This window comes from Haliotis rufescens, unplaced genomic scaffold (assembly GCF_023055435.1).
Source record: "Haliotis rufescens isolate VD_foot unplaced genomic scaffold, xgHalRufe1.0.p SCAF_28, whole genome shotgun sequence".
Classification (NCBI taxonomy): domain Eukaryota; kingdom Metazoa; phylum Mollusca; class Gastropoda; order Lepetellida; family Haliotidae; genus Haliotis; species Haliotis rufescens.
Genome location: NW_025963979.1, coordinates 4,768,703 through 4,792,244, shown reverse-complemented (window position 1 = coordinate 4,792,244; position 23,542 = coordinate 4,768,703). Strand labels below are relative to the sequence as shown.

Genomic DNA, 23,542 nt, shown 5'->3' with positions numbered 1-23,542 from the left:
CCTCAATGTCTTTATGTAAACCTATCAAGATTTTGAGATAGGTATATTTCTTGATTACAAATTATAGAAGACTACTAAAATGCACCGATCAGACCACCAGACCCCACACCCGAACACACCCAACCCGCCACTGTCAGGGTTTGCCCTAGACTCTAAAACTGGGGGTTATTATGACTTCCTAGCTGTAATACTGGGAGTCAGGTCTTTCGAGGGGGGACATTTTAACAAAATACTAATTGATGTAAGATTTCGCAAAAAAAAATTAACATAAAAAATATCATCTTGTTTCTTTAATCAAGCTGTTTAAATCCTGTTTTAAGTATTTATCTACTCTCTCCACAGTTGTTAAGCTAATTACAGGTAGTGTTGTCGCGGGGGATCACTGTCATTTGTAACGTCCAATATTTATTATATTTGCAGATAACAGATTGGTATATAGGCTGATAAGGGAACTGCTATATAATATTATAACTGTTTACATGATGTGGCATAACTATTCTTGATAGTGACTAACAGGAAATACAATCACCTTGCTAGGTAACAACTGAAACTTAATTCTGATTGGCTGCCACCAAAAGCTTGCCAGTTGGGCTGTTTCATTCTTAGACATTAGGTTTTCCAATAGCAGACAAAGCTGATTAACGGTCGTATTTCATTGTGAAAGGATATGTCCGTTTCATATTTTAATGTTCCAACAGTAAAGTGCAATTAATTGATTTCAACAGTCTGAATGATCTGTGTTATGACTGACGCGTATTTTCTCCTTAGACTGCGTCAAATACGCAGGTTTTCTGTGTGAAGGCAAACCCTGCACTGTTCAGGCTATAAGTACTTTATCTCTCTTACTTTATAAAGCTAGTTTATTAAATTATGAGTGGGTTGTCTTTTTGCTCCACTTTCACAAGTATATTTCAGTTGCATGTCAGATCAATGTGGGAGGGAAGCCAGAAGTGAACAGGGTTACCAATTTGGTGAAACCCGGGAGCACAGGATTGTTGCTGACAAACCAATGATCAGAACCAATGATCCAAGGGACACAACTCTGCTCACCAAGAAGGCGCTTCAGAGATGAGCATTTTGACTTTCTTCAGTTCAAAACTAGTCCATAATTTATAACAGATATTATTTTAAGATTACAACATTTTTGGAAAAAACATCAAACCCCTGAAGATCCGGGTTAAAGTAGGTCTTCAGCAACCCATGTCTGTCGTAAGAGGCAACTATACTTGTTGTAAGAAGCGACTAACAGGATCAGTCTTGGTGACTTGGTTGATGCATGTCATCGTATCCCAACTGTGTGGATCAATGCTCACGATATCAATCACAGGATTGTCGGGTCCAGACTGGATTATTTAGAGACCGCCATCATATAGCTGGAATATTGCTGAGTGGGGTGTCAAACAAAGCAACAAACACGACAACCAGCCCTCCTCTGTGTACAGACTCTGAGTCTGAGTCAACCCCACTGACAGCTTGTACAACTGGTCACTGTTACATTTGGAAAGAGCTTGACAAGACTGAACCCGCCCAAAGTAAGGAGAGCATTTGTCAACATGAATATGTTTAGCATGGTCTTATTGCAACACCAATCCTCATAAACACTGAATTTCAGCTGGATGTACACTAGCAGGTAATGATTAAATAAACTATCAATGCATCGCCACTGTCTTTGGCCTGATGCCAATACATTGATGACAGAGATTACTACACGAGAGTGTATCAAATACCATTTATCTTACGAGTTGTTTCAAAACGTATCTAATGAGTGAAAGAGAGTTAGATACACTTTGAAAAAACGAGTTGTAAAATAAATGGTATCTGACAGGCACGAGTGCAGTATTCCGTTTCTTACACACCCTAAAATCGCATCTTTTGAGCATTGAATCGATGTATTTTGTCTTTTTTCATGATCGCAGTGGCGCATTAATACATAACACCACTGTCATAAGTAACGTCATCCTATGTACTGCTTACTACTCACAAATAATGTGACCCTACACCTAAACCTAAAAAGGTTTCCGCCACATCTGAGGATTATCAAGGCAATGATAATAATGCAAGGTAGATAAGGTCAAAGATGCCCAGTTAAACACTTTCACCTCAAAGAAATTACCAAACATGTTCAACAATGTTTACTTCCCTATGACATCATTACCGGTGACGGACTTTAACAAAATGGCATGTTCACTGACGACAGTAGCAAAATTTTCAGGGACGGATTTTCATTGATTGAGGGATGGGATATTCATAAATGTGTCATGTAAGTAATTAGAAACAATCAGACAATCTGCATACTGTTATTTGTTTTTATGTTTCCAATGTAACCAAGAGAATTAGTCAGAAAAGCAGATTACTACCGTCATCGTTGTGCATGACTTTGCTTCAGTCATGGCGTGACACAGGGTGGAAACTTTTTAAATTCCATAATTCGTGCTACGATCCTCTTCCCACGGATATTCTCAAACCTGTTAGCCAATGTTTGCAACAATTATACGAATTGATCTCTCAAAATAGGAGACGATACTTCACGGTGTAAGATCTGAATTTAGTTTTGTTTACATTTCAACAAGTACAGTTTTCCAAGCACAGTGTTCGTTTCCACACCTAATATATTTTGCTTGATTTTATCTAGATACTTTGCATTGGTGACAAAGACCATTTGACATTTAATTCTAAACTGTATGAGAAATTCGGGGCTGCATGTTTAGCAGCTGAGTTTGAAATATATGTGATCTAAAGGCGTCTCATAACTGGCATATGTGAAACGTGAATTTTGTAAACAATATCCAATATGGTGGAATGTACACTTCGTTCGTGTTTGCATATTTTCCAAAACATTCTAAACTATTCTAGGCTTATCGGCGACAATTCAGAATTATCATTAGTGATTTGATGAAAAATAGATGCCTGTGATCACGGAAATGATATTTCTGAAATTCAATTCTTCAAGTAAATATCCTTTATTTAGATTTCTAAACACGCTAATGAATAATGATTTAGTAATGTGTCAAAAATGGCGTTATCTCAAATGGGTTTCTCACCCACCGGTGTGTAAGAAAAGGTTGTATTTTTTTCTCATTTTCATTGTTCACAGAAATATATAGTAAAACAGTATTCAGTCAAGGCATATGTCGGGTTGCAATAGAATGTCACCATACAATCATTAAACTTAAAAACACGGGTCTGGGTAGTCCTCTGAGTACCCGGGTCCAACTCAGGACCCACCCGACCCGACTTACCTGTCCCAGCCCTAGTGCCAGCTTAATTAGACTAGAAGACAGTGTTTAGAAAAGCCTAGACTACAAATTTAAATAAATATGCCTGGTTTGTATGAAGCCAATCACTCTCCCAACCAGAGTTTCTCGCGGACAGTCGAGTACCTCTGTCACATCTTACACAGTCTATTCATGTGTTTTTCATGTTTCATTTCACACGAGTTTACACATTTAGATAAACATAGGTCATGAAATGTTTAACTTTCAATGAGAAAATATTCTAAAACATGAAAAACTGTTCCCATTGGGTATATATATCCTACATGTCTGGTCATCGAAAGCCTACCGAGAGCTAGGATATACAGTCACTTTCATGTGTAAAGCCATATTGTCATACACCTCTCTGTTGCAGTTGAAGTAGTATATCTACATAATTATTGTATATCGACATAATTATTGAAAACAATATGTAAAGTGCACAGAAAGGCTTGCATTAAGCCTGTCTGTTCTTATATCAGAATAAGTATGTATGTCTACAAACAAGAGGAAAGTCTGGTCATGTGATAAGCCTACACAGGCGGTGTGGTCACTGGAGCAAAAACCGAACAAGGGGAGTAGAGTTAAGTAAGCTCTGTGAAGTAAGCTCTGTCAAGTAAGCTCTGTTAAGTAAGCTCTGTGAAGTAAGCTCTGTTAAGTAAGCTCTGTGAAGTAAGCTCTGTGAAGTAAGCTCTGTTAAGTAAGCTCTGTTAAGTAAGTAGAGTTAAGTAAGCTCTGTTAAGTAAGCTCTGTTAAGTAAGCTCTGTGAAGTAAGCTCTGTGAAGTAAGCTCTGTTAAGTAAGCAGAGTTCAGTAAGCTCTGTGAAGTAAGCTCTGTTAAGTAAGCTCTGTGAAGTAAGCTCTGTTAAGTAAGCAGAGTTCAGTAAGCACTGTGAAGTAAGCTCTGTTAAGTAAGCTCTGTGAAGTAAGCTCTGTTAAGTAAGCAGAGTTCAGTAAGCAGATTTAAGTAACAGAACCAAACATGATAAGTATCAACAAAGACCTAAGAATCAGATGTGGAGTATAAAAGTGCATGACCATCTTTTTTCAAGTTGCTTTCGTCATCCGTCAAACTTGCCTTCACAGTTGTTCAGGTGATTAGCGAAAAAACTATGAATGTTTCTTATGCATCCGAAAACCCATAACACGAGAATAGATTCCCTAGCTTCAAGCTGGCAATGTAGTTGGGCGGTTAAGGCTAGTCTTTGTTAAAATTGTGCACTTTGGGTTAAAAGCACCAAACTTGGCACACTCAAAACTATACATTGAACCATTCCAAACATTTCTTGATATGGATCAATCTCAGCAGTGGGCCCCTGGTGGTACAAAATGCAAAATGGCCAGCATCATGGTTGAAATCTCTTATGCTGCCAGTCTATACTCAAAATATCATAACTATCTGGTAAATCATGGAAACTTATGCAGGATTAAATGTAACAATGCTGTATTCAATTAAATCTAGTATGCAGTGCCCCCTGGTGGTAACAAAAATCAAAGATGTCTGTTAAAATGATTTAATCTTCAGAAATTGTCAACTTTTTGTACACAATATCAGTAACATTTGTTCATTTCAATCATTTCAGTTAAATTTGGCTTTAAAACAATTACAAGTAATGTTTTACTGGATGTATCAGTGTGGGATACTGATATTCATTCATTTGAAACAAGGTCGGTATTCTGTATGGCAAAGCATCATCTTTTCATGAAGATCTCAGACAAGAGAATAATTCTACCCATACAGGCAGCTCTAAAACAGCACACAGTGCGTGCAACCTATCATGGTGTACATGTACACGGGCAGGTGCTTGAAAAACATCCCATTATTAATATATAATAAGCCAAGCGATGATGCTTACAGAACATAGACAATACATATACTTTTATACAATGTTCATTACACATGTTTTGTTCATCATATTAAATCGTATCCCCAAGTCAAATAATATCTATATCTGCTGTAGAAATGGACAGTTTTCTGAAAATTAAGCCATTTTGGAATTGGAAGCCATTTTGGATACTGGTGGTTGCTGCAAACTAGATCTTATTATAGACAGCATTGTTGCCATTGATCCTGAATAAATAACTTGGATAATTTCTATAAGTTGAACAAATAGTTATGATATATTTAGTATTGATTAATATCATTAGAGACTTCAACCACACTGGTGCCATCTTGGTCTTTCATCACCACCAGGGGATGCTGCATACCAGAATAATATACAGCACTATTGCGATTAATCCTAAATACAGTACAATCATAATTTGTAGAAAATGACAGGTGCAACTTTGAGGCCTGGGCACTGCAAACTATACTGAACAACAAAAGATCCTGTGACATTGAATAAGATTTAATGCAAAGTTATGTTTTTTACCAAATCTGAAACAATTTCGGTTTGCAACAGATAAAAGATGCCTGTAAGTGTTCAAATGGTTTAATTTGCCCTACTGACTTCAGAAAATGTGTGATTTCATAAAAAACATGAACATGCCAAAATGTCAATTTACAAATCAATAGCGTGTGTGTCCACCTCTGGTTGCGATGCAAGCAACACATCTTCGTCTCATGGAATGGACCAGGCGTCACAAAAAGTCCGGTGGGATATCTGTCCATATCTGCTGGAGCATGTTTCGAAGTTCCTGGAGTGTCTGTGGAACACATGGTTGACGTTGATCCATCTCATCCCACAGGTGCCAGGGGATGACATTCATGTTGTTTTGTTGAAGAGAACCCTGAACAAGTCGAGCAATACGAGGCCGGACGTTGTCATGTTGAAAGGGCCATGACGACATAAAAACGGTAGAACAACAGGGCCGATGATCTCTTTGTGGTAGCGCTGTCCATTGAGATTTCCCTCTACCACTATCAAATGGGTCCTCTGCTGTAATCCCACCCCATACCATAACGCTGCCGCCCCCGAACCGATCTTCTTCCATGACACAATGATTGATGTAAGGTTCATCACCTCAACGTTGGTACACTCGAATGCGTCCATCGCTGTGGCTGAGGTGAAAACGAGACTCGTCAGTGAATAGAACTTGTCCCCACTGCATGGCCATCCAGCGTAGACGCCGTCTGCACCACTGTAGACGTGCTTGACAGTGGTTTCCTGTCAAAATGGGACGTCTGGCGACAATCCCTGCACATCTAAGGCGATGACATACGGTTTGTGAAGATATTCGTCGAAGGCCAGGGATGCTTCTTGCAGTCACTGTTGCTGACTGGAATCGATTTCGTAGGTGTGTTGTTCGAATCCAGTTGTCTCATCGATTATTAGTTACGCATGGCCACTCCGAGGATGGTCTCTGACTGCATTCGTCTGTTGCTAACGTTGCCATGAACACCAAATAGTGTTTCTTTGGACGTTAAATTGTCTTGCAACATAACGTTGACTCGATCCTGCTTCAAGCATACCAATGGCTCGCAGACGCTCATTTTCAGACAGGAGTGGCATTTCGTAAAGTTGAATAATTGCGTAATTTTGTTGTTTTCTGAGTGGTTGTTGTCAGCACGATGCTAAACAATGCATATGGAATCCAGCTAAGGCACATGTTTTTATTTATACACATTCTTGGGTAGTGAAATGCATGGGGCTTGCATAAAAGTCAACTTTTGCATGGATGCATGCTTTTCTGTAGCAGTTGCGTTTTGGTGACTTGATTCCATACATGTGCTACAATATTGAAAACCAAACTTTACTTGTTTGAAAAATACACTAAAATATTGGTTTCACAGGAACTTTTGTTGTTGAGTATATCTTTGAATTTTATACAGAATCGTTGCAATTAATTCTGAATACATTACTATGGATCCAATATTTGTATAAAGTGACCAAGATACTTATGATATATAAGTTTATATATCGAATCCAGTTGAACCTTTTTTCGATGTAAGAATCAATCTAATATCTGGAAGATTTGTACAAACTGATATCTTTTATAAAGATACTGATACGCACTAGAGGTGTAACGATACGGGAGGGTCGCGATACGATTTAATGTGTTTATTTACTGTTATAGGAAATTGTCAGCAATACAGTATGTTTTACTGAAACAACAAACTGGCTTTGAAACTGTTAAACGTATTTCATGTATTTTCTTGAGTATAGTGCACACCAATGTATAATGCGCACCCCCCCTCTAGCGGGTTCAATATTTGGGGGAAAAAAAGTAAATTTGAATTTACGCGCAGAAACAAATTACACTGTACTCCTTCAGCGAAGTCCGGCAAACGAACGGGTGATGCGAAAACTTCGTCAGTACAAATTCGAAATTTGAGATAAAAAATCACCAGACATGTTGATTTACCGTTTAAATTCTATTTTTTGTTCAGCTAGGCATTGTTTTATATCCAGGGATTAAGATTACCTTGTGTATTTTCTCGTAAACTAAGCTGGACACAGCAATCAACTGTACACACATTTTCTTGGAATCTACCGGTGATTCGGTCAAGACACACCCAATGGTATATCTTTACAGGATTTTAATGCAAGGATCGACAAAAGTTGTATCTGAAACTATTTTTTTTATCAGGAATAATATATTCCAATATCTTGTTAATTTAGATGCAGCTTTTACTAAACATATTTAAAATAATAATAACCCTTAGCGAAGCAGCTGATCGCTATTGCCGGGTATTATTTTTTACATGCAACCAGTCTGACCAGTCACCGTCAAGGCTCCTGTGCACGTGATCACTTGATTGCGAGAATTACGTGTTGACATAGAATCTTCCAACAAAAACAAATATGACTTTTAACGAATCAAAGTATGTCATTTAGGATATATGTATCCATTCTCTGTCAACTAAAGTTCGTTTCAAGGCGTCAAGGGCGGTAATCTGACCGTGGTTGCTGTTAATAACGGTGAGTTGTGCGATCTTCCGATCGCTTCACACACGATTTCGCCGAAATTAATTAAAACAATATTAAAAGGAATTTTGAATAAAATTAATGAAATAAGTTACAAACAAAAGTCCAGATATACAAAGAACACTTTTTATAGCCAGACAGTGTAATTACATGAATAATTTGTGAACTTCAGTATGGATTTGTTGACATGGTATTTCCGGTGTTACGTGCTCACGGTAATGTCTTTCCATGGGGGAAAAACATCAAAACTCATTAATTTGTGTATAATGCGCACCCCGTTCTACACAGCTGTGTTTTTTGGAAAAAAGTGTGAACTATACTCAAGAAAATACGGTAAGTAAAACTGTGTTATGAAAATATCGTATGTATCGCAATACATGCTTTTCAAATCGATGCATCATATCGTGGGCTGTGCATCGGGATACAATACTGTATCGCCGTATCGTTACACCACTAATATACACCAATATTTGGATTTTGGATCATGTCACCCGTATGATACAAAACATAATATCCCTTACTGTCTCGCAAGACGTATTTGTACCATTGTTTCCGGGAATGATGTTAAAACTACCAGCCTTGCTGAACTTAAGAGTTTCCTACTGCATCAAAATTATTCCGCAAAGCTCATTAAAGATAGCATACAGAAAGCGCTAAGTATTGAGCAACTAAAACTGAGAGAAAAGTCTGAAGAAAACAATATGGGGAATAATTTGACTTTAGTATCTACCTTCAACCCTAATCATGAAAAAACAATATCCATGGTTCAAAAATACCTGCCTATTTTGAATCAAAGTATTAAAATGGAGAAGATCTTGAGCAAATACAAAATTATCAACAGCCAAAGACAACCCAAAAATCTTAGAAAGATTTTGACAAGTTCTAAATTTGATTCTGTTGTCATCACTCCACAGGTTTCTAAGTGCGGTGACAAACGTTGCCTAATTTGCAGCAATATAATTGAAGGCTGTTCAGTCCAAATTACAAGGGACACTAAATTTACTGTAAAACAAAATATGACTTGTGATACTAGAAATGTTATTTACTTGATTGTTTGTAGTGGATGCAATGAAAAGTATATCGGTAAGACAGAACTTAAATTAAAAAGAAGAATGAATCTTTACCGTTCACAAATAAAGCAGCCACACAACCGCACGATTCCACTAAGTGAACATTTAGATACATGTGGAAGAGGCAACGTTTTAGTTTTCCCGCTATATAAGCTAAATTTTGATCATGAACCTACATTGTTTCAAAAAGAGCAACATTTCATTCATAAATATGCGCCTAAGTTGAATGTAAAGGTGTAAGTTATTTGTCCATTGTCACCTTGGTATTGTGACGTCATAGTTCTCTAAATGTTATGACGTCACGTAACTATATGTTACTACTTCATGTCCGTTATTCAGTTATGGCCTGATGAGACTCGTACGTGGTACGAGTTGAAAGCGCCAGCAAATTAAAACATGTTTCTACCACCAGGCGTTGCTGCACTCTCTTACCCAGTTTTCCATGTGGCCATCACAGTACCTCTGCCACAGGCGTGCACCTTGTGATGATTAGTCACATCTTACGCACTTCATTCTAGATATTGCATATGTTTTTCAATTTCTCATTTTTGATGAGTCTGCACATTTAGATAAACATGGGTCATGTCTGAGTGTGGAGTAGCCGCTGAGGTGAATCCCACTCTCCAACCCAGAGCTCCATGCAACCAGCACAGTACCTCTGCTACAGGCTAGCACCATGTGACAATTGGTCACATCTTACACAGTCCATTCAGTATATTGCATATGTTTTTGTCTGTTTTAGTTTTGACACGTCTACACACTTAGATAAACATATGTCACAGAATGGTTAACTTTCATTGAGGAAATATATTAAAAAGTGAAAAACTATTTCCAATTGCATAGTTAGCCTTTGTTTACATTGATTGTACGGTTGTATGGCTCCATTGAAGACCTACAGAGGGCCAACGATACATTCACTTTGATGCATAAAGATATACTGTCATGCGCCTCAATGTCGCAGTTGTAGTACAGATCTATATAATTATGCAAAACAGTGTGTAAAGCGCACCATTAGGTCAGTCCGTTCTTATTTCAGAATCAATCTAATTAAAATCAAAACTTAGTTCTCGCTACCGCTAAATAAAGATCTGAGGACACCACATTACGTCAGACTGACAATGCGCGAACTTTGACCGACCAATGGAATGACTGACATGAAGTTGACATTAGCCAATCAGAAGGTAGCTTTCTCATGCTTTACGGCACTAATTTCAAATTGGCGATTACGCTTCAAAACATATTTTGACAAATTCTCAATTAAAAATTTGAAACCTGAACAAAAGAACAAAAGAACATCATGGCTAAACAGACGGTCTAGATTGTATGGATTCAGTCGTTAAGCCCGTAGCTATCGTTCTGAATACCCTGTGTTATTTTCGAGGTTGCATGATTAGAAATGACATTCCGACTGTCACTTTCAGGATCTGGTAAGCGACGCACTGATTTGTTGGATGAAAGGTTGTTCTGACGTGACACCTAATGGGATGTCCTCAGATCTTTGTTTAGTGGTAGCGAGGACTAAGATCTGATTTTAATGAGATTGTTTACAAACAAGAGAAAAGTCCGTTCACATGATACGCAAATTAGCCTGTGGCAGTGATGTTATGCTTAGTCACCAATGCGCCGGAGTGTGAGGTGGATCTATATCCACATATGTTCGGAATGGTTTAATGTATACATGTGCCAAGTGTTGTTTTAAGTTTCGTGCTTTTAACCAAAAGTCAGTCTGTCAGTTTCAAAGTGCACAATTTTCGTGTTAACCGACTCACTGACAGTGAGTTCGATCCCACGCGGCGCTTATTTAAATCCCCAAAATGCGGCCGGTTAAGTGCACTACTCCCGTGTTAGTTCTCATTTACTTACGATGGTTGGTGCAAACGTGATATTGACGAGCACAGCTTCAACACATGCAATGGTCTGCAGGCTGCCATCTTGCAAAAGTTACCGGAAGTAGTATTACACGCACGTGAATTGTGTGTTCGATTAGACGAATTACTCTTAGTGGAGCTCCAGCGGGGGTAATGTTGACTTTAAGGAACTCACATGAATCTGTAAAATCAGTATACCTATCACATTATTCTTTGATGGTTATTACTGAATTGATGACAAACCCGTGCGGAAAATAGCGAATTGTTTGCATAGGCTAATCTTGTCGAAAGAGACAACACGGCCCAACTTCCGGGAATATTGAGGTTGTTGGGGACAGGGAACACTAGGCTGAGTTACCGAATCTTATTATAGACACAGTTTCTTTCAGTTTGGTTGATCAAATATATGACAGTAAACATTTGGTAACGTTACTTCAATATTGTCATCATTTCACCATAAACACATTTTTCATTTGGAAATAGAATTCGTCGCATTAGAGGTTTTCGGACGTCATACGTTTTTCGACGGCCATGTTATCGCGATTACTCGCGGTAAAACGGGGGGAGTAGCATTACACAGACATTGTAAATAATCAGATGATAGCTTGTTTTTAAGAGAAAGTTGTCTTTTAAAAACGAATAAGATGTTTCACAGTTGTTCATGTAAATAGAGAGAAAAGTGTGAATCTTTCTAAGCGTCCGAAAACCCATAAAACTGGGATACACATAGATCTATTATAGGTACAATTTGGACAGGTTCTACCAGCTTCTTTGCAGGGATATTTTGTTCCCATTTCTAGAATCATTGACAGGTAACATACAACGAAAGGTCTATTGAACTCAGACACTGAACATGGAAACTTCCATGATATATGTAAGACAGTTACACTCCCAAAATTATGACCAAACTCTCTTTCTTACATTGATCATAACAAGATCTAAATGCAATAATATTAATAGAAATGCATGACACTGATCGCGGCATGGAGCTTAATGTGGATGAATAATGTAATCTGAACATAGCATTTGATGTCTATTTATAAATACCTTTTGATTTATAAATACCTTTTTATTCTCCTCTTATGTCTATGTCAATATCAACACGTCAAGTAGATCTAACACGAGATTTGAAAACGAGCTTCCAAGACGAAACAAGGTTTGTTAAACCTGGACAAGTGTCAAGAATGCTGATTTTGTAAAACGGATCATATATCATCATGATTTATTCATTACAGCTATTCAGGTGTGATCATTGCATTATTTCATGGTTCTGTTCTTTCAGGTGTCCCGGCTTGTTGATGATGCTGAGAAGGTCCACAGTGTAGTTGCGTCTCCATGCTGTAGACCATGGCCAGCAACATGGAGTCGCTGTGGTACGACCACTACCAGGGGGCCGTGTACCCCCTGGATCTCCATGCTCAAGCCAACTGTGCCTGGTCCAAGTCACCCAAGGGAAAAGTTCCGACCCTTACCCACTTATGTGCTGCTTATATTGTCAAGGATTCCACCATGACCTACCAGGCGGTTGAAGTGATGCCCCAGACATTATGTTTGCCTCTCATGCATGAAGCGTTGCTTGGCAACCGTGATAGAGCAATTGAGGTTCTTTTATCTCATTGGCCATTGTCAACCATGTCTCTGTCGGGATTAGCACCTCCCGTGTTCACGTCGCTGTTACCACTGTACAACTCTGTGTACCTGGCAGACATTGTGAGGCAAAGTCTTCGTTATACCACAACAATGGCTCACACATTCATAGAAAGTCTACGCAAAAGACAGCCAACTAATCTACGGTACCTTGACCTAACTGGGTACCCTACAGGTAAGTCTTGCATGTCTACTGACTTGCAGTATCGTTACCGAAACATGTTAACCCTGTTTCCTACAAGTATATTAACAACAGGTAACAAATGGTACCTGTTGTGTTTACATACTAGAAATAGATCGACTTATGTCACATGACGCAAGCTGGTGACGTCAGACTGATTATGTCATTGTGCACGGGCCACACCTCTTGGCACTTGAGTAAATGAAGTCGAAATGACTAGACGTGTTGTTGTGGCTCTCGTGGAGTTTGAGTACGACCCAGGTATGAATGTTAGCATACGACCCAGGAGCGTTACAGTACCAAGTCTAATAACCTGCAGCAGCTTGACCTAACCTTTCACAATGAATACCCTGAACATGCTCAAGGACTCAAGCATAGTCTGTTGGTATTTTGAACATGGTGAATCGTATTCCAATTGAATATTCCAGAGATATCTGAGCTATTTTTATTTATTTATTTTTTCATTTAATTAAACTTTGTACAGTGCATGTAGTAACATTTTTATGTACATAATCAGTCTAATAAAAACCAAACAACACTGCTGACACATCAGTATCATGATATTTAGCATCTTAGTATAGTGGCTACCTTGATGTAAGTTACTTACACTGCTACAGATCATACTTGTGAGGACATCCTGAGTTTCTTATGGATCTTATGATTGTGAGAAAGTAAGGATGAGAAGCATAAATTTGGTTTCATGGTTACCATGGTTACTGTTTCAGATTGGTTTACATTCTAGGACACTGAATGATCATGCTGGATGTTATCAAAATTTCCTAATGATTATTTTCAAAATAGGCAATGATATTAATGATGTTTGCTAATTCCAAGTTTCTATGACCTGTAATCATAGTAAATGATGTTAGCTATTTGTTTTGCAGCTGAGGTAATTGTGTACTTCCTGGCATCACATGTGATGCTGGCGTTCACTGAATCACAGCAGAACAAGCAGATCCGTCTCTACAATGACACTATCCCCAGCTATGACCGTCCAGACCTCCCAGCCCACATTGATCCTGTGCTGCCTTCACTACCAGAAAACTGTAGTTCGTTCAAGCAATCATTTTTATCCTAATAATTCTTAGATAATCTTACTTTGTCCTACTTAAAACATACTTGGAAAGAATTCTTTGAGGAGACAGACCACAGAAATGATCAGTGTTTCCCTGAAAAGAAATGACATCATGATGGATGGAAGATTAATACAAGAAATTTACTGGTCTTGTCTGTTTCAGGTATTATGATTAAACTTGATGCCTTCGTGACATCGGAGTCCACTCACAGTGAGCTGTGTAAGGCCCTGAAGGTGTCCAGCTTCCCCCACAGTCGGGTCAGGCTGTGCATCGTCCGTCTTGGCGCTACGTGTCTCGGAGAGGCTAGACTAAGCATTCTCCTCAAGGTCCTCATAGCTGAGGTGAGGTGGTCATATATATATCTTGTATATCACATAGCTGAGGTGAGGTGATCATATCTCTTGTATATCACATAGCGGAGGTGAGGTGGTCATATATCTTGTATATCATATAGCTGAGGTGAGGTGGTCATATATCTTGTATATAACATAGCTGAGATGAGGTGGTCATATATCTTGTATATCACATAGCTGAGATGAGGTGGTCATATATCTTGTATATCACATAGCTGAAGTGAGGTGGTCATATCACCTGTATATCACATAGCTGAGGTGAGGTGGTCATATGTCTTGTATATCACATAGCTGAGGTGAGGTGGTCATATATCTTGTATATCACATACCTGAGGTGAGGTGGTCATATATATATCTTGTATATCACATAGCTGAGGTGAGGTGGTCATATATCTTGTATATCACATAGCTGAGGTGAGGTGGTCATATATCTTGTATATCACATAGCTGAGGTAAGGTGGTCATAGCACTTGTATATCATATAGCTGAGGTGAGGTGGTCATATATCTTGTATATCACATAGCTGAGGTGAGGTGGTCATAGCACTTGTATATTACCGAGCTGCGATGAGCTGGTCATGTATCTTGTATATCATATAGCTGAGGTGAGGTGGTCATAGCACTTGTATATTACCGAGCTGAGATGAGGTGGTCATATATCTTGTATATCACATAGCTGAGGTGAGGTGGTCATATATCTTGTATATCATATATCTGAGGTGAGGTGGTCATATATCTTGATTATCACAAAGCTGAGGTGAGGTGGTCATATATCTTGTATATCACATAGCTGAGGTGAGGTGGTCATATATCTTGTATATCATATAGCTGAGGTGAGGTGGTCATATATTTTGAATATAACATAGCTTGGATGAGGTGGTCATATATCTTGTATATCACATAGTTGAGGTGAGGTGGTCATATATCTTGTATATCATATAGCTGAGGTGAGGTGGTCATATATCTTGTATATAACATAGCTGAGGTGAGGTAGTCATATATCTTGTATATCACATAGCTGAGGTGAGGTAGTCATAGCACTTGTATATTACTGAGATGAGGTGGTCATATATCTTGTATATCATATAGCTGAGGTGAGGTGGTCATATATCTTGATTATCACAAAGCTGAGGTGAGGTGGTCATATATCTTGTATATCTCATAGCTGAGGTGAGGTGGTCATATATCTTGTATATCATATAGCTGAGGTGAGGTGGTCATATATCTTGTATATCATATAGCTGAGGTGAGATGGTCATATATTTTGAATATAACATAGCTGGGATGAGGTGGTCATATATCTTGTATATCACATAGTTGAGGTGAGGTGGTCATATATCTTGTATATCATATAGCTGAGGTGAGGTGGTCATATATCTTGTATATCACATAGCTGAAGTGAGGTGGTCATATCACCTGTATATCACATAGCTGAGGTGAGGTGGTCATATGTCTTGTATATCACATAGCTGAGGTGAGGTGGTCATATATCTTCTATATCACATAGCTGAGGAGGTCATATCACCTGTATATCATATAGCTGAGGTGAGGTGGTCATATATCTTGTATATCACATAGCTGAGGTGAGGTGGTCATATATCTTGTATATCACATAGCTGAGGTAAGGTGGTCATAGCACTTGTATATCATATAGCTGAGGTGAGGTGGTCATATATCTTGTATATCACATAGCTGAGGTGAGGTGGTCATAGCACTTGTATATTACCGAGCTGCGATGAGCTGGTCATGTATCTTGTATATCATATAGCTGAGGTGAGGTGGTCATAGCACTTGTATATTACCGAGCTGAGATGAGGTGGTCATATATCTTGTATATCACATAGCTGAGGTGAGGTGGTCATATATCTTGTATATCATATATCTGAGGTGAGGTGGTCATATATCTTGATTATCACAAAGCTGAGGTGAGGTGGTCATATATCTTGTATATCACATAGCTGAGGTGAGGTGGTCATATATCTTGTATATCATATAGCTGAGGTGAGGTGGTCATATATTTTGAATATAACATAGCTTGGATGAGGTGGTCATATATCTTGTATATCACATAGTTGAGGTGAGGTGGTCATATATCTTGTATATCACATAGCTGAGGTGAGGTGGTCATATATCTTGTATATCATATAGCTGAGGTGAGGTGGTCATATATTTTGAATATAACATAGCTTGGATGAGGTGGTCATATATCTTGTATATCACATAGCTGAGGTGAGGTAGTCATAGCACTTGTATATTACTGAGATGAGGTGGTCATATATCTTGTATATCATATAGCTGAGGTGAGGTGGTCATATATCTTGATTATCACAAAGCTGAGGTGAGGTGGTCATATATCTTGTATATCTCATAGCTGAGGTGAGGTGGTCATATATCTTGTATATCATATAGCTGAGGTGAGGTGGTCATATATCTTGTATATCATATAGCTGAGGTGAGATGGTCATATATTTTGAATATAACATAGCTGGGATGAGGTGGTCATATATCTTGTATATCACATAGTTGAGGTGAGGTGGTCATATATCTTGTATATCATATAGCTGAGGTGAGGTGGTCATATATCTTGTATATCACATAGCTGAAGTGAGGTGGTCATATCACCTGTATATCACATAGCTGAGGTGAGGTGGTCATATGTCTTGTATATCACATAGCTGAGGTGAGGTGGTCATATATCTTCTATATCACATAGCTGAGGAGGTCATATCACCTGTATATCATATAGCTGAGGTGAGGTGGTCATATATCTTGTATATAACATAGCTGAGGTGAGGTGGTCATATATCTTGTATATCATATAGCTGAGGTGAGGTGGTCATATATCTTGTTTTAAACATAGCTGAGGTGAGGTGGTCATATATCTTGTATATAACATAGCTGAGGTGAGATGGTCATATATCTTGTTTATCACATACCTGAGGTGAGGTGGTCATCAGGGGTCCGGAAAATTTAAAATCCCAATCGGACATTTACATTTAGGCCACGCCCCCTTCAAATAGCGTATTTTAGTACAACTTTTCACACACATTACAAGTTTACGTATTCATAATATGATGAATTATGAATTGTTTCAATTTAAATTGTTTAATTCACCGGACAATTAATAACAAATAATATTATTTTAGATTTACATGGAAAACATCCGTTTGTTTCTGTTATAATAACGATCTGTTAACGTAGTGAACGGTCTAATTAATATTCATGAGTTATATTCATGAGTCTGCTCAAGTGTACGCGTTGTAACATTTGGATCGAGACTATTATCCCATATTTGGTTATCACGTGACCTCATGGGAAAAGGTTTTTTTTAAACTAAAGATTTTTTTAAAAACAAGACAGATAATTTAATCACAAATACTAAAATATCGTTGATAGCAATAGTTATTTGAATACTCTTTTCATCTGTACTTAATTATTGACCATAAAAAAATTGGATATCGATCGTCCGAGAAAGCAAAATGGCGGTCAATCAAGATTCAATATACGACTAGCTACTGAAAACAATAAAATCTGCAAGTCCTCATTGCATGTCAACCAAGTGAAAGTCGTTAGCCACGACTTACAAAATGATCGTCCAGACTTTGAGGGTTTGGCAGATCCGGTCGACTGGCTGTCGTCACGCTTTCGCTTCTTGTCTGAGGTTTCGTATCGTAGCATTGTGAGGATAATGAGGTACATCGATGATGCAAGGTATTAATGTACAGTTGTAAACACCTTTCACTCAAATTAACAAGATGTTCTCAGTAATTAATCCTCGATTAATCAGTGTCAACTCAGTTTATTGCCTATTACAGTGATTGACCGATTGGACTATCATGTAGGTACGATGTATTTACAGCAATCAAAACAAACAAAGCTTGTCAGTGTAGTTAATCTTCATTGTGTTCCAACTGCAGACAGAAACTGCTCAGTCCTAACTGTTGATCATGTCCGGTCAAAATTTAAGAATGTCCGGACAATACTTTTTAAAATGTCCGGTAAGCAATATTTTAAAACGGACATTTGAGATTCCCAATCGGACATGTCCGGCGCATATGACGGTTTCCGGACCCCTGGTGGTCATATATCTTGTATATAACATAAATGAGGTGAGGTGGTCATATATCTTGTATATAACATAGCTGAGGTGAGGTGGTCATATATCTTGTATATCACATACCTGAGGTGAGGTGGTCATATATCTTGTATATCACATAGCTGAGGTGAGGTGGTCATATATCTTGTATATCACATAGCTGAGGTGAGGTGGTCATATATCGTGTATATCACATATCTGACATGAGGTGGACATATAACTTGTTTTTACCACTAGAGGTGTCTTTTGTCCATTAACAATCCCGGACAATTTGATTGGGAAAAGCGGGTAACAAGCCTTGGTCCAGGGTTTTGTGTTGCTGCATAAAGCGCGTCACCTAGCTGAGGAGAGGTGTCACATCACTTACAGTCATAGTATTGAATGGGTTGGATTTACAAAGGGTTAGGTCCAGCAGAGCAGATTCATAATATGATCGTTTGTGGATGGCTTATTCCCAATGTAATGGTTACCCAATGGGTTTTTTCTACATTCTATCCTGGGCCCATTTGCTATCATGGCTTAGTTTTGAAAGTGATGTCAAGCTCCCTGATCAGTTACCTCCTTAGAAGCTTGGGTGTACAGTTGGTCCTTAGTAACCTATGGTTGATGTAATAAACAGCTTAATGGATCTTGTGGTCAGACTCAGTGACATGGTTGAATGAGCGTCATCATACCCTGATGGATTGGGATGTTGTTCATAATGTCAACCACTGGTTTCTCTGGGCCAGAAGCTATGGTGAGGGCACGGGTGGCCCAGTCATCTAAGGTGTTGTGATTCGCTGTGCAGAGTTGCGTCCCTTGGGCACGCCAGGAACCTATGACTACCAAAGTAGTAAACATCTGAGACCTGCATCACATCAGGCTTTCCTCCCACATTAAGCTGACATGCCGCGATATAACTGGAATACTGTTAAAAGCTGCGTTAAACCCAACTCACTCCCTCGTTCACTCAGAAGCTATGGTAGCAAATGGGTTCAGGATGGTTATCATAACAGAATGTATTTTCCTTGGTTGCACCTGTTTAACGACAGTCAAACCTCTTGTGTCGAACTTGTTGGGACCTGAAAAAAAGTTTGAGTTATCCAGGGTTCGAGACATCAGGGGCATTTTATGCTTAATGTGGATACTTGGGACTCCCAAATGAGTTTGAAACAACCGGGAATTCGACACATCAAAGTTTGACACAACAAGGTTCGGCACAACGAGGTTCGACTGCATAATGAATATTTATATTGCAGTATGTTCAGGGGCTGCAGCTCAAGTACAACTCCCTCACCATTGACGACATCGTCAAGCTAAGTCCAGCGTTCTCAACCCTCGTCAACCTGACAGCCCTGGACTTGTCCTGCAACTCCATCTACTTCTATATGAGTGATGCTGCCACTGACAGACTCTCCGAAACATTCACACACATGCCTAACCTGGCCAGGCTGGATCTCAGTAACAACAGAATCAAAACTAAGTTGCGAAGGCTTTTGTCTAACATTCCCAAACCTCTTCAGTACTTAAGAGTGGCAGCATGTGGACTTACAGTGTCTGATATCACTTACCTTTCTGTATCCCATCATACAATGGGCCTCTGTGAACTTGACCTCAGTGAAAATAGTCTTGGTCCCGCATGCCGGAACCTCAGCAAACTTCTTAGTGCTTTAGCAAATACATTGCTTGTGTTTGAAGCAGAAGACTGTGGACTCATGGATGAACATTTTGAGTATTTGCTGCCAAGTTTCTCCATGTTAAAGTATGTGCTGTTTCTAAACCTGGCCGAGAACCGTGTATCTCGAGAGGCACTGGTTTACATCACAGAAGCTGTTGCCCAACTCCCGCAGTTGAAGGTCTTCCGGACTTCCTACCCAACAGACTGCTACCACCATGACTCGGAGGAGATTGAGGAGGAGGAAAGAATAACAACTGTTGCTAGGTTACGAGATATTGTATCCAAGACATCTGAATCCCGGCCACAGATTGGGATCATGCAGCTAGTGGTTGTTGAGTTGGAGAGGATTTTCATGGACGAATCCTGAATGGATTGGTGATATTATCAATAGAAGATAAACTCAAAAACAGTCCAGAGTCCAAAAGAGTGTGTCTTGGGGCTTGTTGAAAATATCTATTTCCCCAGATGCCATTATCAATAGGCCTGGAACACTATCTATATTGTCTAACCTCTCATTGGATTGATGAAGTGGTATATCTACATACTGTGGCCATCTTCTGAAGTGGTATGTCTACATGCTGTGGACATCTTCTGAAGTGGTATGTCTACATGCTGTGGACATCTTCTGAAGTGGTATGTCTACATGCTGTGGACATCTTCTGAAGTGGTATGTCTACATGCTGTTGACATCTTCTGAAGTGGCATGTCTACTTGCAGTGCAAATCTTCTGAAGTCGTATGTCTACATGCTGTTGACATCTTCTGAAGTGGCATGTCTACATGCAGTGGAAATCTTCTGAAGTGGTATGTCTACATGCTGTTGACATCTTCTGAAGTGGCATGTCTACATGCTGTGGACATCTTCTGAAGTGGTATGTCTACATGCTGTTGACATCTTCTGAAGTGGTATGTCTACATGCTGTGGACATCTTCTGATGTGGTATGTCTACATGCTGTGGACATCTTCTGAAGTGGTATGTCTACATGCTGTGGACATCTTCTGAAGTGGTATGTCTACATGCTGTGGACATCTTCTGAAGTGGCATGTCTACATGCAGTGGACATCTTCTGAAGTGGTATGTCTACATGCTGTGGACATCTTCTGAAGTGGTATGTCTACATGCTGTGGACATCTTCTGAAGTGGTATGTCTACATGCTGTGGACATCTTCTGAAGTGGTATGTCTACATGCAGTGGCCATCATCTGAAGTGGTATGTCTACATGCTGTTGACATCTACTGAAGTGGCATGTCTACATGCAGTGGAAATCTTCTGAAGTGGTATGTCTACATGCTGTTGACATCTTCTGAAGTGGCATGTCTACATGCAGTGGAAATCTTCTGAACTGGTATGTCTACATGCTGTTGACAACTTCTGAAGCGGTATGTCTACATGCTGTGGACATCTTCTGAAGTGGTATGTCTACATGCAGTGGACATCTTCTGAAGTGGTATGTCTACATGCTGTGGCCATCTTCTGAAGTGGAATGTCTACATGCAGTGGAAATCTTCTGAAGTGGTATGTCTACATGCTGTTGACATCTTCTGAAGTGGCATGTCTACATGCAGTGGAAATTTTCTGAAGTGGTATGTCTACATGCTGTTGACATCTTCTGAAGTGGCATGTCTACATGCAGTGGCCATCTTCTGAAGTGGTATGTCTACATGCTGTGGACATCTTCTGAAGCGGTATGTCTACATGCTGTTGACATCTTCTGAAGTGGTATGTCTACATGCTGTGGATATCTTCTGAAGTGGTATATCTACATGCTGTGGACATCTTCTGAAGTGGTATGTCTACATGCTGTTGACATCTTCTGAAGTGGTATGTCTACATGCTGTGGATATCTTCTGAAGTGGTATGTCTACATGCTGTGGACATCTTCTGAAGCGGTATGTCTACATGCTGTGGACATCTTCTGAAGTGGTATGTCTACATGCTGTGGATATCTTCTGATGTGGTATGTCTACATGCTGTGGACATCTTCTGAAGTGGTATGTCTACATGCTGTTGACATCTTCTGAAGTGGTATGTCTACATGCAGTGGCCATCTTCTGATGTGGTATGTCTACATGCTGTTGACATCTTCTGAAGTGGTATGTCTACATGCTGTTGACATCTTCTGAAGTGGTATGTCTACATGCAGTGGACATCTTCTGAATTGGTATGTCTACATGCTGTGGACATCTTCTGAATTGGTAAATTCAACAACAATCTTTATCGATTATGAAGACCTTGCTCAAGGTACTTTAACCTAAGAATGTTGATATGCATTTGAACAGTGTGCTGTTCTCTAGTACAAGGGTTAAAAAGTAAAGTTTGATTTTCAAAATACTGGAACTGTGTCCTTAAATTGTGATATATTGGTAATATTCCTTCTGTTCATGTGTGTTTTTGGAATGTCACAAGCTGTAATCTACAAGTGATACCCTGATGTACACCAGGAACTTCTCACCCTGCAACGTTTTAGGTCCACAATGTTTCAGCAGTCCCCAACAAATTTTGCGGTAAAATTATCAAAATTCTGCAGCTAAAATCACTCAATTCTGCAGTAAAAACAACCCTTTATACCCCTAAACAATTATTGTAAATTCCTATGCATAGTGTCACTGATATTTCTGAGATATATTTGCAATTCTGCGGTAAGTTACATTTTCTGCAAATCTTTCCTTATTCGGAGAATTTGTCCAGGATTATTTCAGGTCTAAGGTCAGAGAAGGTCACAGAAACATGCAGACCTACAAATTGTCATTCAACAAAGGACCTGCAAATTATTCAAATTGAAGCAAATATATTGTCCATTTTATATTTGACATCTATTTCTTTCAAATGACGTTTATCATTGAATGTTGCTTCTCAAATCATGCTGATATTGAAAAAATGAATTTTGTTAAGATTTGATTTCTGTCAACATTCAGATGGTGATGTCAAGGTCACAAATGCAAGCTTATTTATTTGCTAAGGATGTTTGTGACCAAGTTGTGACCAACTTTATGTTGGTCACATGAGGCACTTCATATGATGGTGTAGTTCTCATTACAGCACATGTGTTGATTGATTCACTAATTGCTGTGCTGTATAAATGTTTATGATTGAAACTCCAAAGAATTAATTGGAAATCAGAGGTAGGTTGTGATAAATCCTAACCTGCAATAAAACAGTTCCCTAAAAGGAACATAAGGATAAAAATTACAATTATTTATTAATTTATTTTTGAATATATTTGTAAATATTTTAAAACAAATGTCTGTAAAATGTTTTCTAAAATATATGTGAAATGTAAATATGAGAACATACATACCCTCTTAATTATTTGTATATACTTCTGTTGCTCTCACTTTGCATTACTATTTTCTTGTTTTGTAAGTAAACATAAAGCTAGTAGACTTCCCTTACTTGTTATGTGGAAGGGTACAGACGAACCAAAGAATTCTGACATCGTCTGTAGTTACGTAATAGGACACTCGTTTTTTGGAAA

At 38.9% G+C, this 23,542-nt stretch overlaps 2 protein-coding genes and 1 long non-coding RNA gene across 9 annotated transcripts in view; 2 read left to right on the top strand and 1 right to left on the bottom strand.

Moving 5' to 3' along the window:
* LOC124139655 (28S ribosomal protein S7, mitochondrial-like) overlaps positions 1-11,219 on the bottom strand; it is a 19,458-nt gene extending 8,239 nt beyond the window's left edge. Inside the window, exon 1 of the mRNA XM_048402680.1 lies at positions 11,052-11,219. Within this exon, the coding sequence (XP_048258637.1) occupies positions 11,052-11,119 (68 nt within the window). The 5' untranslated portion in view covers positions 11,120-11,219. The remainder of the gene's footprint in view (positions 1-11,051) is intronic.
* LOC124139622 (leucine-rich repeat-containing protein 14-like) lies at positions 11,135-23,542 on the top strand. 7 transcript variants are annotated; one of them, XM_048402678.1, is made up of 6 exons: positions 11,343-11,868; positions 12,170-12,212; positions 12,339-12,878; positions 13,769-13,933; positions 14,123-14,301; positions 19,647-23,542. In XM_048402678.1, the coding sequence occupies exons 3-6, from the start codon at positions 12,404-12,406 to the stop codon at positions 20,430-20,432; spliced, it is 1,605 nt and encodes a 534-aa protein (XP_048258635.1). In that variant the 5' UTR covers positions 11,343-11,868; positions 12,170-12,212; positions 12,339-12,403; the 3' UTR covers positions 20,433-23,542. The 7 variants fall into 7 exon arrangements, with proteins under 7 accessions (XP_046362827.1, XP_046362818.1, XP_046362855.1 ...); XM_046506871.2 differs by lacking the exons at positions 11,343-11,868; positions 12,170-12,212 and adding an exon at positions 11,135-11,206; XM_046506862.2 differs by lacking the exons at positions 11,343-11,868; positions 12,170-12,212 and adding an exon at positions 11,166-11,250.
* Positions 16,155-19,141, top strand: LOC125384170. Its single transcript, XR_007223025.1, has 3 exons — positions 16,155-16,166; positions 16,509-17,215; positions 18,498-19,141. It is a non-coding gene; the product is annotated as an uncharacterized LOC125384170 (long non-coding RNA).